Genomic DNA, 14381 nt, shown 5'->3' with positions numbered 1-14381 from the left:
GAGACCCCGTCTCTGCTAAAAATAGAAAGAAATTATCTGGACAACTAAAATATATACATAGAAAACATTAGCCGGGCATGGTGGCGCATGCCTGTAGTCCCAGCTGCTCAGGAGGCTGAGGCAGGAGGATCACTTGAGCCCAGGAGTCTGAGGTTGCTGTGAGCTAGGCTGACACCACGGCACTCACTCTAGCCTGGGCAGCACAGTGAGACTCTGTCTCAAAAAAAAAAACAAAACAACAGAAGTTCCATTCCTAAAAACAGTGTGTTGTTACACACTGCTGTTGGAGATCATCTTGAATCGGCTGAGACCTAGAAATCATCTTCCTTCCTTTGTTTACTAAATGCCTAATATGAACTGGTTTCTTATCAGTTGCCCTTCTCTGCAAAAAAGCCCGGTATGGAAAAGGTGGCGTCTGCCCAGCAGTGATTCCAGCCTCCGTGGGCCTGTGTGTGTCTGGGAGGGGCCCGTTTTCCCTGCGGCCTCCGACTCACCCATCCACCACCCTCCTGCTCTTGGTTGTTTCAACGACCGTGGGACGGGCGGCCAGGAGGGAGCGACGTCTGCTTCTGAGCGAGGCTCCTACAGGTCTCCACCCGCCCTCAATGATCATTCGCTTCCTCAACTGCCAGCATCTGATCTAGCTGGGACTCCAGAGGAAACAAGAAATGTTCACTGGACAAGAATAAAGAGTGTGCTAATGCACTGGAGATTTCTCCCTTGCCCTAGTCACTTGTCTCTTCCCCTCCCTCCAGCCTCCCTCCAGCCCCCACTGGCCCTGCCAGTGCTGCGTGTCTGCTTCAGGGGCCCGGGTCTTTCCACATTTCAGGAGGCATCCCGCCGAGCCCTCCTGAGTTCACCGGGGACAGCGACACCTGCTGCTGCTTTTCTGCTGCAGGACAATTTCATTCTCCCAGAAAACACACTTTGGGTCCCTACTGGGTGCCAGGCTCTATGTTAAACACTAAGGCTACAGAAACACACACACGCGGTTCCTGCAGTAAAGCCAGTTATAGTGTTGTAGGGCAGACGGGTGACTGTAACAGAGTGACGAATGCTGACAGCAGTCAGGACAGGGATGGGGGTAGGATCCCAGAGAGAGGGACATCTAGCCCAGACAAAGAGACAGGCATAAAATTCCTGACACATCCCGCTACAGCTGCATCCTGGACACCCAGTGGCTTTGGCAAGGAAGTGAAGATGATTTAGACATTTATCTTCACTTAGCTTTGCTTGGGGACAAGTGGCCTGCAGACTTGTCTACCTGGCCCAAGATGACTCAGGTAATGAAGACGGCCACTCCGCCCCACACAGCCCCATCCCACCGTCTACCTGGGGCTTGGGTGGCTGCCATTGCATGAATCTGGAAGCAAACCAGTCCCGGCCACTAGAGAGGAGTATTTGCTTCCAAAAAGTCACGTGCCCTCACCCACGCTCTGTAATCTGCCTGCGACTGGCTAGTGGTGAGGGTCCTTTTTCCCCTACGGGCTGAGCTCTAGAGGCACGACAGGCTGGTGAGGGTCTTGTGTCTCAGCCCCACTGCCCCTGGATCCACCGAGGCTACTTTAAGAGGGGGCCGTCAGCGGGCGAGGGGAGAGCTCCTCGGGAGCACGGTGTTCACGCTGTCGTGTTTCCGTGCCTCGGTTGCACCATCCCTCACTCAGAGAAAATGTGCTAAGTAGTTCCAGGAGACAATTAAGGGGAAAATAATTGCACAGCATTTTAGGACAATGTATCAACAAGGGAAAATATCAGCAACTTCACTGGAGGAGGCGGAGGACGGCCCTCTAGTTGGGAAACCAGGCCTTTGGCAAAAGAGTTTAAACTCCCTGACTACATTTTATTGACAAGGTCAGTCTTTATTCTTGCTGCCAAAATTAGAATCTAACCTTTTTTCTCTGTCATAACAACCCCGGTGTTTAATCACCAATTGTGCAGGGTGGTAAAAAAAAAAAGTTGTATCCTTTAAGTCTGGAGATTGACAACACAGAGGAGGGAGCTATTAATTTCCAGAACCACCCTGTCCAAGAACTATTTTCCTTTCCTTTCTTCCCAGATACCCAGATGGAAATCTGCCCTTCAGAGAAGGAAGGAAATGACACAATGGACAAGACTTCTACGAATAAGTAAGCTTTGCCCAGGACATGGACGGAAAAGTAAAGAGAGAGAGAGGGGGAGAGAGAGAAACTCGTTAACCCCGCCTGACGGCGCGTCAGATGCGGTGTGTGTCCCTCCCCATCCCAGCACTGGACAACCAGGACACTGAGCAGCCTATGAGCCTTCTCATGTTCACCACACGAGTTCACGGAGAAACAAGAACAGCGTGCTGTGTTTCCAGACCCTCTGCCTGGCTGCCTGAGGATGCAGCCCCTGCCCACATCCAGCCAGGGCCACGGCTTCGGATGCTCATTCAGGGACCTCACACTGTCGCTAGGACAAGGGCAGCAGGCACGTGGCTGAGCCAAGTCCATGGCAGGACGTGCGAGGCAACTGCGGTGTAGAGGGGGCGAGGAGGTGGAGGGAGGGCCGCCACAAAAGCAAAGCAGGAAAGACGTGGTTTCCTGGAATGAGGGCAAGAGCACGTCAGAGAAGCTCGATGGTCAGGAAGGCTGCGTTCCTGCCCGAGCTAGATGCAGGCAGAGGCAGGTCTGGGATAGAAGGACAAACGCTGCCTGTAACGGGATATGAAATCTCAAGTCCCTGTGTCTCTTTTTTCCTGCCTTAGATTTGGCCCATCCTTGGCTGGACAGGGAGGGAGAGTGACCCTCCCTGGGACGTGCTGACCAGGCGGCTGGGTCTGCAGGGAGAGCCTTCCTCTCGGCAAAGAAGGGGGAGATACATTCGGTCGTGAACGGCTCAGAATCCTGTTTTAGAAGTTCTTTCTGATTTGACCACCATAGCTTTTTGTGAAAGAAAAGCCAGGAAGATGGCTTTGATGTGAAAGAGAAAGGGGGATCCAGGCACAAAGTGGAGGAAGGTGAGGAAGAAACCAAGAAGTGGAGAGAAACCCCAGCTCTGAATCTGGGAACTCAGTGGCAGCAAGGGAGGGAGTGGCCCCAGCGTGGGCGGGAACTCAGCACTGCAGCAAGGGAAGAGCCCCTGGGGGTGCAGTTTAAATACCCAGGAAGTCCTTCAGCTCAGGCTCTGCCCACAGAGCTCCTGGCCAGCACCGTGCACCCACCCACGTGCACCCACCCACGTGCACACACATGCATGCACACACACCCAGGTGCACCCATGCATGTACACACACACCCAGATGCACCTACTCATGTGCGCACACGCGTATGGACACACGCCCACATGCACGCACACCACATACAAAGAAGTCTCCTGGCACCACACAGGCTGGTGGACAATAGCTCATCTGGGCCAGGGGTCGGACTGAGCAGCCTGGGCTAGAACAGCGGGAATCAACACACACCAGGATACGCATTCCTTGAAAGACAAAAGGATTTTGTGACTATCTGAGGTAAAGCAAGTTTGGAGAAAACCGTGAGGTAAAGCAAGTTTGGAGAAAACCGTACACCAAGGTTGAAAGGTATCATGATGCCCCAAAGATCTTGCCTCTGGGACTTCAAGGGCTTGTGGAGCCCTCCCACAATGCTGCGGGGCTGGCGGGGGTGACCAATAGAGTCTGGGGGAGGTGATGCCTCCTGCAGCTTCTGCCTTGTCCCTTGGGGGAAGCTGGCCACCACAGCGGGAGGACCCTGAAGCAGCCCTGTACAGAGGGGTCCGGGGAGAGGAACCGAGGGCTCCACCAATCACCAGCTTGTGGGCCGAGTGAGGATCCCCGGCTCCAGTCCAGCCTTTGGATGACGCGTCACCAGCTGACACCTTGACTGCAGCCTCAGGGGAGACCATGAGCCAAAGTCACCCAAGCAGGACGCTCATAAATTCCTGACCCGCAGATGCCGTGAGTGGCATCTCACAGTTTATTGTTGTTTCTAACCACTGGCTTTTGGGATAATATGTTCTATAGCAATAGATAGCCAATATAAATATATACTAGCATGTTGAAATCTTAGAGGGAGTCCTGCAGTTTCAGATAACGTGTTCAGCTTTCACTCAGTGTTTGGCAAATGCTTTTGTTACACAACATTTCTTTCAAAGAACGCCTCACGAACACCTTAGGGTGTTAATGTCGCACCCGAAGTGTACTTTAGGAAGATCTGGGCTGGCTCTGGTTGTATTTGTGGTTAAAACTTATATCACATACACTTTATGCAATAGTTTGCATGAGATAAAATTGCATCTAAAAATATTTAAATAAAGACTTAATTGTAATTTTAGAAACATAACTACATCACATGCATTTAGGTAGTTCCCCATTTAAAGGAAATCTTGTGTCGAGTTAGCATTTGGAACACGGAAATTTGCTTCCCATCCCATCGTCTTTTAATATTAATATATTGCTTTTTCTAGGCTAGCTGAAGGAAATAAAAAATAAAATAAGAAATAATGTATTGGCTTTTTTGTAAAATCAAAGCTTATTTTTATAACTGTATTTAAAGCATTTGTAAAATGAAAAAATAAAAATAAAAGACCACTCTGGTCATTAAAAACTTTAACCCCAGCTTCTGGTTAAAATGGGAAACCTGAGCTGTTTGCTGCTCTAAGTAGTCTGGTTGTCTGAAGAGGAGAAGGTCGAGGAAGACTCGGCACAGCCCCAGGCATCCCGGAGGGCTGGGAGGGAAACACTAAGCCATTGTCCTCCGGGCCACCGTGGAATGAGCCCAGGACACTCACCCAGAGAAAACTCATCTCCTCTCTTGAAGGATAAGGGGACTCGATTCTGAGAATGGCTTCAAAGAGCTAGAAGTAAGAGCGGCCTGAAATTCCAGAGCCTTCAAGGTTGTTCCCGGGCAGAGGGCTGCAGCGCCCAGGGCCTCCTTCCAGGCCGGCGGTGAAGTGGCCTCAGACCGAGTCCTGGCCCAGCCCCTGCCAGCGGGGCCACCTCAGACTCCTACTTGGCCTCTTCTGGCCTCACTTTGTTCACTTGGGAAAGGGGGTAGTGACACCTACCGCACAGGACTCCCAAGTGGGTCACGTGAGAACAGGAAGCAGCAGGTGCTCAATTCACCTGCCCCCCCACTGTGCTGCTCCCCCCCTTCCCCCTCCCCCATCTGCCCCTTGGAGCCACGTGACCCCGCTGACCCCAGTGCACTCAAGACCCCCTACGGCAAGGGAAGCCCGATTCACCAGAGGCGTCGATTAGGGGAGATCATTCTTCACTACAAAAGGATTTTTCTCTTTCCCAAAGGATTCACTTAGAATAGCTTGTCGCCTCGGATAGGAACCCCAACTTCCCCGGAGTTTACAGACAAGTAACTGCTTGGGAACCTCAACGCGGACGCCGGCGGGCACTCCACGATCAGTCGGCCGTGCAGCCTTCCCGACACCGTGACGCCAGCCCAAGGCAAATGCTCATGAAAACCAGTTGTGCACAGTTTCTCAGGAACATTCTAAGGGAAGCAGACCCGCCACTGCCCGGTGCCCCAACACGACAGGCGGCGGCGGCTGCCCCCGCGCTGGCCAGAGCAGGCCGGTGCCCGGCCACGGGGTTTTAGTTGAGTGAGGAAAATGAGCTATAATTACATTGTCAAGAAGTCAGCTCGTGTAATCTCCTCAGCTTGGGTCTCGAATGCCCCTCACTAAACAGAACGCGCCTGTTCCATTAAAACAGCCCCTCGCACCCTGTCCCAGCGTGTTGCCATGGAGACTCCACAGGCCTGCAAAGCAAGATGCTGGCCGGCCCCTGTCACCCGGCAAGACGAGGGGAGACTAAGTGCCCTCAGGGAGCAGCTGCGTGCCCAGGCCACGGGCCTGCTGGGTGCACATTCAGCCCTGGGCATCTGCCAGGTGGCAGGACCCCTGCAGGAGGGCAGCCCTGGCCCTAGATCTCATGGCGGCTGCCTGCGGGGCTCTGAGGAGCCTGGGGCTAGAGGACCTGGACTTGATGTGGACAAAGAAAATCCCCCAGGTCCCCCTCAGCTCCAGCCAGGAGAATTTCTGAGAACAAGGGGCACAGAAAAGGAAGAAGAAGAAAACACAGGCTATGTCCTCACAGTGTGCAGTCTAGCTCAGGAGCTACATCTAATCCACTCACTGCACGGACAATAATCCAGGACCGAATGTCACGCCTCAGCGCGGCAGGGCTCGGCTGCTGTGTGGCCAGAGAAGTCAAGAAGCCCATGAGGCGGGCAGGTCCCACTGGACCTCAGGAACGGAGGAGGACTGCGACCACGTCTCGAAGCTCCCCATTTACCAGACCCTGTGACGAGTGCTTCTCGTGGGACTCTGCACGTCACTCTTCTGCCGACATCGTGCGGGTGCTGGTACCATTTTCATTTTACATGAGGTGACCGGATTCTGAGGGTTCAATGAAGTCACACACATGGTTTTAACACGGATCTCTTTAGCCCCGAAGGCCCCTTGGTCCTAACCTCATTTAGATGGGCAGGAGGCAGGAAGTGTTTGAAAAAGATGAAAGAGGCCAGCACAGCGGCGCACACCTATAATCCCAGCTCTTTGAGGGGCTGAGGCGGGAGGATCACTTGCGGCCAGGAGTTCGAGAGCAGCCTGGGCAACACAGCAGGACTCCATCTCTACAAAAATAAAAATTAAAAAATTAGCTGGAACCTGCAGTCCCAGGCACTCAGGAGGCTGAGGCAGGAGGATCACTTAAGCCCTGGAGTTTGAGGTTGCTGTGAGCTAAGCTGACACCATGGCACTCTAGCCCAGGTGACAGAATGAGACTCTGTCAAAAAAAAAAAAAACACAAGAGAATCTATTGGTTCTGAAAATGAGAAATGGACCCACAGTTTGAAAAAGTCATCCAATGCGACCTCGTCCACCAAGGTCCGGATTAGCACTGTCTCGTTACTTCACATTCAGATTCATGTACTGGTTTCCTACGGTCTCCCTTGATGTTGAAGCATCTTTCCCACCACGCTCCAACACCCTTGGATCAACCCCCAAGGCGGAAGGCTTTAATCTTGAAAACAACTTTCCACGAGTCATCGTGATCCCTGAATTAATTGACGCTTCTTAGCTGGATGTCTCAGGGCAGGGTGTCTGAGACACGGGTCTCAGGGCTGGATGTCTCAGGGCTGGATGTCTCAGGGCAGGTGTCTGAGACACGGGTCTCAGGGCTGGATGTCTCAGGGCTGGTTGTCTCAGGGCTGGGTGTCTCAGGGCTGGGTGTCTCAGGGCTGGATGTCTCAGGGCAGGTGTCTGAGACACGGGTCTCAGGGCTGGATGTCTCAGGGCTGGATGTCTCAGGGCAGGTGTCTGAGACACGGGTCTCAGGGCAGGTGTCTGAGACATGGGTCTCAGGGCTGGATGTCTCAGGGCAGGTGTCTGAGACACGGGTCTCAGGGCAGGTGTCTGACACACTGGTCTCAGGGCTGGATGTCTCAGGGCTGGATGTCTCAGGGCAGGTGTCTGAGACACGGGTCTCAGGGCTGGATGTCTCAGGGCTGGTTGTCTCAGGGCTGGATGTCTCAGGGCTGGATGTCTCAGGGCAGGTGTCTGAGACACGGGTCTCAGGGCTGGGTGTCTCAGGGCAGGTGTCTGAGACACGGGTCTCAGGGCAGGGTGTCTCAGGGCAGGTGTCTGAGACACGGGTCTCAGGGCAGGGTGTGAGCAGCGTCCACCAGAACCACACATTTGGGCCCCGCAGGGTCTGGCTCGCCTGAGAGGGAAGAGGAAGTGAGTGGCCTGAGTTGGAGCTGCTGATGGGCGGCTCCCGGGTGCCCTCACAGAGTCGAGACCAGCTCTCAGCCCTCGGAGCATGGAACTGGCTTTGGGGGACACCTGTGTGACAGGAGAGTGTGGCGAGCAGGAACCTGTGCAGAGGGATGGTCGTGAGTGGATGGCACAGGGAATCACCCCACCCCAGTGGACTTTGCCAGGTATGGACTAGACGAGGGAAGTTGAGAGAAAGGATAGAAGAGAAACCCTTTGGGACAAACCTCCAAGGAAAGATAAAGGCAGATGCTGGGCTGCATCTGGGACCGTGCAGTCCGGATCCCTGGGGCGCTGGTGAACTCCTCAGACCTCCTCGGTCAGAAGCTCTTGTTAGGCAGAGATCAAATCTGCAGGTGGCTGATAGAGGCCAGGATGACAGTTCTGAGGGGATGGAGAAGTGGGGAAGGGACTGCAGGAAAGCGCAGCTGACAACCACGAAGAGCAGGGACTTGAGGTCTGAGGCTCACACAGCTGCGGAGCTGCGACTTTGTTATAAGAACACCTGTCAAATCACATGCATCAATCATCTGGTGACACCCACAGTCCCCGTAAGCCCTGCCCCGGACCAGGCCAATCAAAGGAAACCACCTGGGAGTCCTCAACATCATTCCCCACTCGTGGAGACCGACCCGTTCCTCTCTGGAATGTGCTCTCACTTTGTATAGCTCCCTTCTTTTCTGCAATAAAAGCTGTTTGCATGGAATTGCTTCCTGTCTGTGGTCACTCGGTGGCACCGGCCCTGCTTGTGAATTTTCCAAGCAAGGAGCCAAAGAAGCAGGACAACAGTCCACCAGGAGGCCGGACCTGACACTCTGAGAGGGGGAGAGGAGCTCTGCATTCTAACAGGACCCCAGGCAATGTTGACGGCTCTGGGGAGTGCTTCAGCTGAACAGCAGGGAGGTGGGGCCTTCAGAGAACACCATTTGTGAGCCAATAACTGATCTTAACATGGGCAGGAGGAGGCCGTTTCTCGCCATTTACAGGTGGCTTCACCACAAATAGAGTGTCTAGCTGAGTCAGGGCCCCCAAGACCACCCACAGGTTTGATAATTCTCTAGGGGGACTCCCAAGACTCAGTAGAGAGCTGGACCCATGGCTGAGATTTGTTATAGCAAAAGGATGCTATGCACAATCAGCAAAGGGACAAAGTCACGGGGCAAAATTCCGGAGGGAACCAGGAGCAAGCTTCAAGGTCTCTCCCAGGGGAGCCATGCAGAACATACTGATTTTCCCAGCAATAAGTGGGAAATGCTGCTGACCAGGAAAACCTCGTAGAGGCTCAGTGCCCAGGGTTTTTATTGGGGCTGGTCACATGGGCACCCTCTGTCTGGAGAGAACCAAATTCTAGATCCCAGAAGGGAAGTTTGTACTCCGCCTAAACCATACTGTTTGTACAATTTGTGAGCCACTCATCAGTTAGTTAATGTGGGATCCTCCCAAAGTCTAAGTTCCCGGATGCCAGCCAAGGACCAAGCTTGCAAGCAGGCCTTTCTAAGGAGAGCAATTTCAGATCGCCTGTGTTAACTCTTTCCTGCACACTAGCCAAAACAATTACACAAGAGAAGGAAACAATAACTATAAAAGCAGCAAAGGGCTGGGCATGGTGGCTCACACCTGTAATCTCAGTACTTCGGGAGGCCGAGGCAGGAAGCTTGCTTGAAGCCAGGAGTTTGAGATCAGCCTGGGCAATACAATGACATCCCATCTTTACCAAAAAAAAAAAAAATTTTAATTAGCTGGCTGTGGTGGTACACATCTGTAGTCCTAGTTACTCGGGAGGCTGAGGCAGGAGGATCGCTTGAGCCCAGGAGTTTGAGGTTGCAATGAGCTATGATGATGCCACTGCACTCCAGCCTGGAGGACAGAGCGAGACCTTGTCTCCAAAAAAAAAAAAAAAAAAAGGCAGCAAAGGAGGCACAAAATTAACATTAAGTTGACCCTTGAACATGGCAGGGGTTGAGTGAGGGAACTGACCTCGTATAACATTTGACTCCCCAAAAACTTAACTACTGATAGCCTACTCTTGGCTGGAAGCCTTATCAGTAACATAGTTGATTAACACATATCTTATATGTTATATGTATTATTAGCTTACAATAAAGTAAGCTAGAGAAAAGAAAATGTTATTAAGAAAATCATAAGGAAAAGAAAATATATTTACTATCCATTAAGTGGAAGTGGAGCCTCAGGAAGGTCTTCATCCCCGTCGTCTCCATGCTGAGCAGGCTGAGGCGGAGGAGGAGGAGGGTGGTCGGGCTGTCTTGGGCGGCAGAGGCGGAGGAGAAACCACACGTAACTGGGCCCTGTGCAGTTCAAACCCGTGTTGTTCAAGGGCCAACTGTATTTCCAGACCGTATGGTTGTTGACCTGAAAAAGAATAAGAAAATCAACCGAAAATTATTCAAAATGAAATTTCTACTTGGAGCGAACTAGGCTAGAGCCCCGTCCCAGGCTCCTACCTGCAGAGGCCCCGGCAGGAAAAGCTGGAGCTGGCGGGACCTGAATGGAGTTAGAAGCTTTCGCTGTTCCGCAGGCCTGGACGCTCTCATTGTCACCCAGCTGAGATGCACTTGGGGATTTTCTAAGAGAAAACCGGAGAAGCCGGAGGGCTGCGCAGGCACAGCCCGCAGCAGGGCGACCTGGCTGGAGGGGCCGCGCCTCGGCCTCGCTCCTGCGGTCCCCCGGGGCCCGCGAAGGGCTCCGGCGACAGCATGTGCGTGGCCCTGTGTCATCAGACATTGCGAAAATTAGACAGCTCAGCTGTCGTCAGTTCGGAACAGTCTCTCACGCTGACTTTAACTCCTGCCTGGTGGCGCTGGGCGGGGCCACAGGACCGGTTCCTGCGCCCGCGGTCAGCAGCGGAGACGCGCAGCGAGACATTCCCGGGAGGCGTCCCAGACCCGGACGGCCACCAGGAGCTGAGCGTGAGGAAGTGACTGTGACCCACTAAACTCAAACCGGATGAGTCCCCACCTCCCGTCAGGGTCCCAGGGATGTGCCATTCAAGCCCTGCAAGGTGACCAACCAACATTTTAACATGGCTCTAAAATGTGTTTTCAGAGACAGGCACGAGAAACTTGGACACAAACAAAAAGCAAAACGCTTATTCAAAACTTATTAAAGCCTAAGAGCTGCTCGGCGCTGGACTCGCCCCCGGGGCCGTGGTCGCGGGGCCCTGCGCGGGGGCGGCCCGGCCCGGCCGTGGGGGCAGCGACCCCGCGGGGCCCTGCGAGCCCCCAGCGCCACGCGCCACGCTGCTGGCTGGGACGACACTGACTCACCGGCGCTGAGTTCTCGCTGGCGGAGGACGGGGCGCCGCACTTCGCCTGCTTGACGGGCCGCCTGACCCAGCAGCGCCTCTTCCGGCCCGACCCCTGCGACATGGGCCTGGTGCGGGTGCCCCAGCGCAGCGTCTTCCCGGCACACACGGGCGCGCGCGCTGCCCACAGCCGGTTCTTCCACTCGCTCTTCACCCAGAACGAGCAGCTGCGGCGTGTGGAGCTGTCCCTGGAGGCGCTGGCGCCTGGTGGCCTGCAGCAGATCCTCAGCTTCATCTACACGCCCGAGCTGCTGGTCAACGCAGCCAGCGCCCACGAGGTGCTCAGTGCCGCCTCCTTGCTGCAGATGGCCGGCATCGCCGCGTCCCGCCAGGAACTGCTGGACGCCCGCTCCCTAGGCCCACCAGGTCCCGGCACTGTGGCCCTGGCCCAGCCGGCTGCCAGCTGCACCCCAGCTGTGCCACCCTACTACTGTGACATCAAGCAGGAGGCGGACACCCCAGGCCTGCCCAAGATCTGTGCCCGCGAGGGTCCTGACCCCTACTCAGTGCGCGTGGAGGACGGGCAGGGACCGCTGGCGGCACAGTGCCTGCCACCATTGGGCCAGCCCAGCCCTTCTTCAAAGAGGAGAAGGAGGGTGCTGTCGAGGAGGCCGGCAGGCCCCCGGCCAGCTTGTGTAAGCTGGAGGGTGGGGAGGAGTTGGAGGAAGAGCTTGGGGGTTCTGGCACCTACAGCCGCCAGGAGCAGCCCCAGATCATTGTGGAGGTGAACCTCAACAACCAGACACTGCACGTGTCCACTGGCCGAGGGAAAGCCAGGCCCTGGGAGGAGCCGGCCACCATGATGCTGGGCCGGGAGGATGTACTGCAGAGACACTCAGAGGAGGAGGAGGAGGAGGAAGAAGAGGATGAGGAAGAGGAGGATGGTGGCAGTGGAGGAGAGGAGGAGGAGGATCAAGAAAGTGGCAGTGAGGGAGAAGAGGAAGAGGAGGAAGAGGAAGGGCACAGTGAGCAGGAGGAAGAGGAAGAAGAGGAGGAGGAGGAAGGGCCCAGTGAGCAGGATCAAGAGAGCTCTGAGGAGGAGGAAGCAGAGGAGGGGGAAGCTGGCAGCATGCAGGGGCCACCAGGGCGCCGGGGCAGCCGTGCTGACCCCCCTCCCCACAGTCGCATGGCCACGCGGTCCCGGGAGAATGCCTGGCGCCAAGGCACCTCTGAGCCTGAGGAGGCTGGGCCATGTAGTGGGAAGCGACCCAAGCTGTCCCCCAGAGTGGCCTCTGCACCAGCCCGAGGGCCTCCAGCCACTGATGGGCGGGGGGCCAACGTGAGGCTGGAGGAGAAGCAGCACCACCCGTGCCAGAAGTGCCCACGAGATTTCAACAACCGCTGGTACCTGGAGAAACACATGAATGTGACCCACAGCCACATGCAGATCTGTGACCAGTGCGGCAAGCGCTTCCTGCTAGAGAGTGAGCGGCTGCTGCAGCGGCAGACGGACTGCGAGCGCAACATCCAGTGTGTGACGTGTGGCAAAGCTTTCAAGAAGCTCTGGTCCCTCCATGAGCACAAGAAGATTGTGCATGGGTACCCAGAGAAGAAGTTCTCATGTGAGATCTGTGAGTTCTATACCATGGCCCATGTTTCGCACATGGTTGCCCACACCAAGGACATGCCCTCCACCTGTGAAGCCTGCGGGAAGTCCTTCAAGCGCAGCATGTCCCTCGAGGTGCACTCACTGCAGCGCTCCGGGGAGAAGCCATTCAGATGTGACAACTGCAAGGAGCGTTTCCAGTACAGGTACCAGCTGCCGTCACACATGAGCATCCACACTGGCCACAAGCAGCTCCTGTGCCAGTGGTGTGGCCAGGACTTCAACATGAAGCAGTGCTTTGATGAGCACACGAAGACCCACACAGGGGAGAGGCCGGACATCTGCGACATCTGCGGCAGGAGCTTCCCCAGCCCGCCCAGCGTGAAGCGGCGGCGGCGCCGCACACGGGGAGAAGCCGGAGCCTTGCGACGTGTGCGGCCCGCGCTGCCGCTGCCTCGACGTGCTCGAGGCCCACAAGGAGAAATGCTTCCTTGTCAGCCGCCCGCGGGCCGGCGACCGCCCGCCCCGGCCCGGGCCTGCCCCCCGCCCAGCCTCAGGCCCGCGCTGCCCCTGCTCCCCGGGCTCCCCCAGACCCCGCCGCCCCGCCGCCCCTCGTCCCCACCGCTGCCGGCACTGGCGGGGCATGAACGCCACCAACTAGCTGCCGAGCTACACCTGCTGCGACCTGGAGCCCAGGGCCCGCTCCGGGGGGTACCCCGCTGCCCTCCCCCCTTGCTGGGGGGCAGCAGCTCGGGCCTGAGCCGCCGCCCCCTCCTCCAGAGGTGGCTGGATGTGCTCCGCCTGAGACCCCGACCCAGGGGGCGCGGGCCGGCAGCCCCCAGAGCCGGTGGAGGACGCCTCCCTCGCAAGTGCCCCCCTTCTGCGGCTCCCTGAAGCCTTTACTTTTTGGGTTTTTTTTGGAAGTGAAGGAAAAAGAAAAGAGAGGAAACTGTTTGCAGCACCCCTCCAGGCGAGGGGGGTGCTGGAGGCGGCAGGTCCGGCGGGGACGGAGGGGCCCGGGGACAGGTGTAGTGGCCGGTCACGCTGCTGAGGCCGGAGCCGGAGAGGGTTGGTCAGGCCCAGCCTGGAGCGGCCTCAGCGGTTTAGCCCCACGTGCTCGTGTCCCTAATTTGCTCCTTCTTCTTGCAGGGTTTGGGGAAAAGTTGGGGTGCCGCCCCGTAGAAGAGTTGTGGACCCAGTCTGAGGGCTGTGGACACCCAGCCAGGGCTTGAGACTGGACACTGGCGGGTGCGGGTGGGGAGCGTTGAGCAGCGGGAACTGCAGTCCGGGCTCTGCACCAAGTAGTGTGGGGGAGGCAGGGGCTGGACCCCAGGGGCTTGCTTTCCCCACTCACATCCCTGCCGGCAGGCCCGGGGGCCCCCAACCTGCACCAGGCTGCACCGTGGGTCTTGAGTCCCGGCGATGTCCCCCGAAGCTGCTAGGCCTTGGTGCTGTGGGCCAGGCCCTAGGTGGGCAGACAGGTGCCTCCCTCAGCACCAGCTCCCAGGGGCTGGAGTCAAGGAACCCCTGCAGACAGGCTAGACCCCAGGGGCAGGGTCCAAGGAGGACCACTTGGACAAGTGTTTTGGGGTTTCAAGGTGCTCTCGGTGGGACAGGGGGCAGGGCTGCCGCTCACAGAGCACCTCTGCCCCTCACCAGCTACCCTGGCCCTTTCACACCAGAAGGAGACGTGTGTGTCTGTGTCCGTCTCTGCTCCCCTGTGGCGGCACTAGGGCAGCCACAGCCTGTCCCTGGCCGGCTCCA

At 56.4% G+C, this 14381-nt stretch overlaps 1 protein-coding gene across 1 annotated transcript; it reads left to right on the top strand.

Moving 5' to 3' along the window:
* Window positions 1–10463: 10463 nt before the first annotated feature.
* LOC123627284 (zinc finger and BTB domain-containing protein 47-like) lies at window positions 10464–13511 on the top strand. Its single transcript, XM_045536747.1, is given in 6 exon segments — window positions 10464–10676; window positions 11044–11593; window positions 11596–13016; window positions 13018–13142; window positions 13144–13176; window positions 13178–13511. Coding segments are annotated over 6 exon segments (2676 nt in total).
* The last annotated feature ends 870 nt before the right edge of the window (window positions 13512–14381 follow it).

The sequence above is a fragment of the Lemur catta genome, chromosome 24 (genome assembly GCF_020740605.2).
Source record: "Lemur catta isolate mLemCat1 chromosome 24, mLemCat1.pri, whole genome shotgun sequence".
Lineage (NCBI taxonomy): Eukaryota > Metazoa > Chordata > Mammalia > Primates > Lemuridae > Lemur > Lemur catta.
The sequence above is the reverse complement of the archived record's forward strand: the minus strand, read 5'-3'. Positions and strand labels throughout refer to the sequence as shown.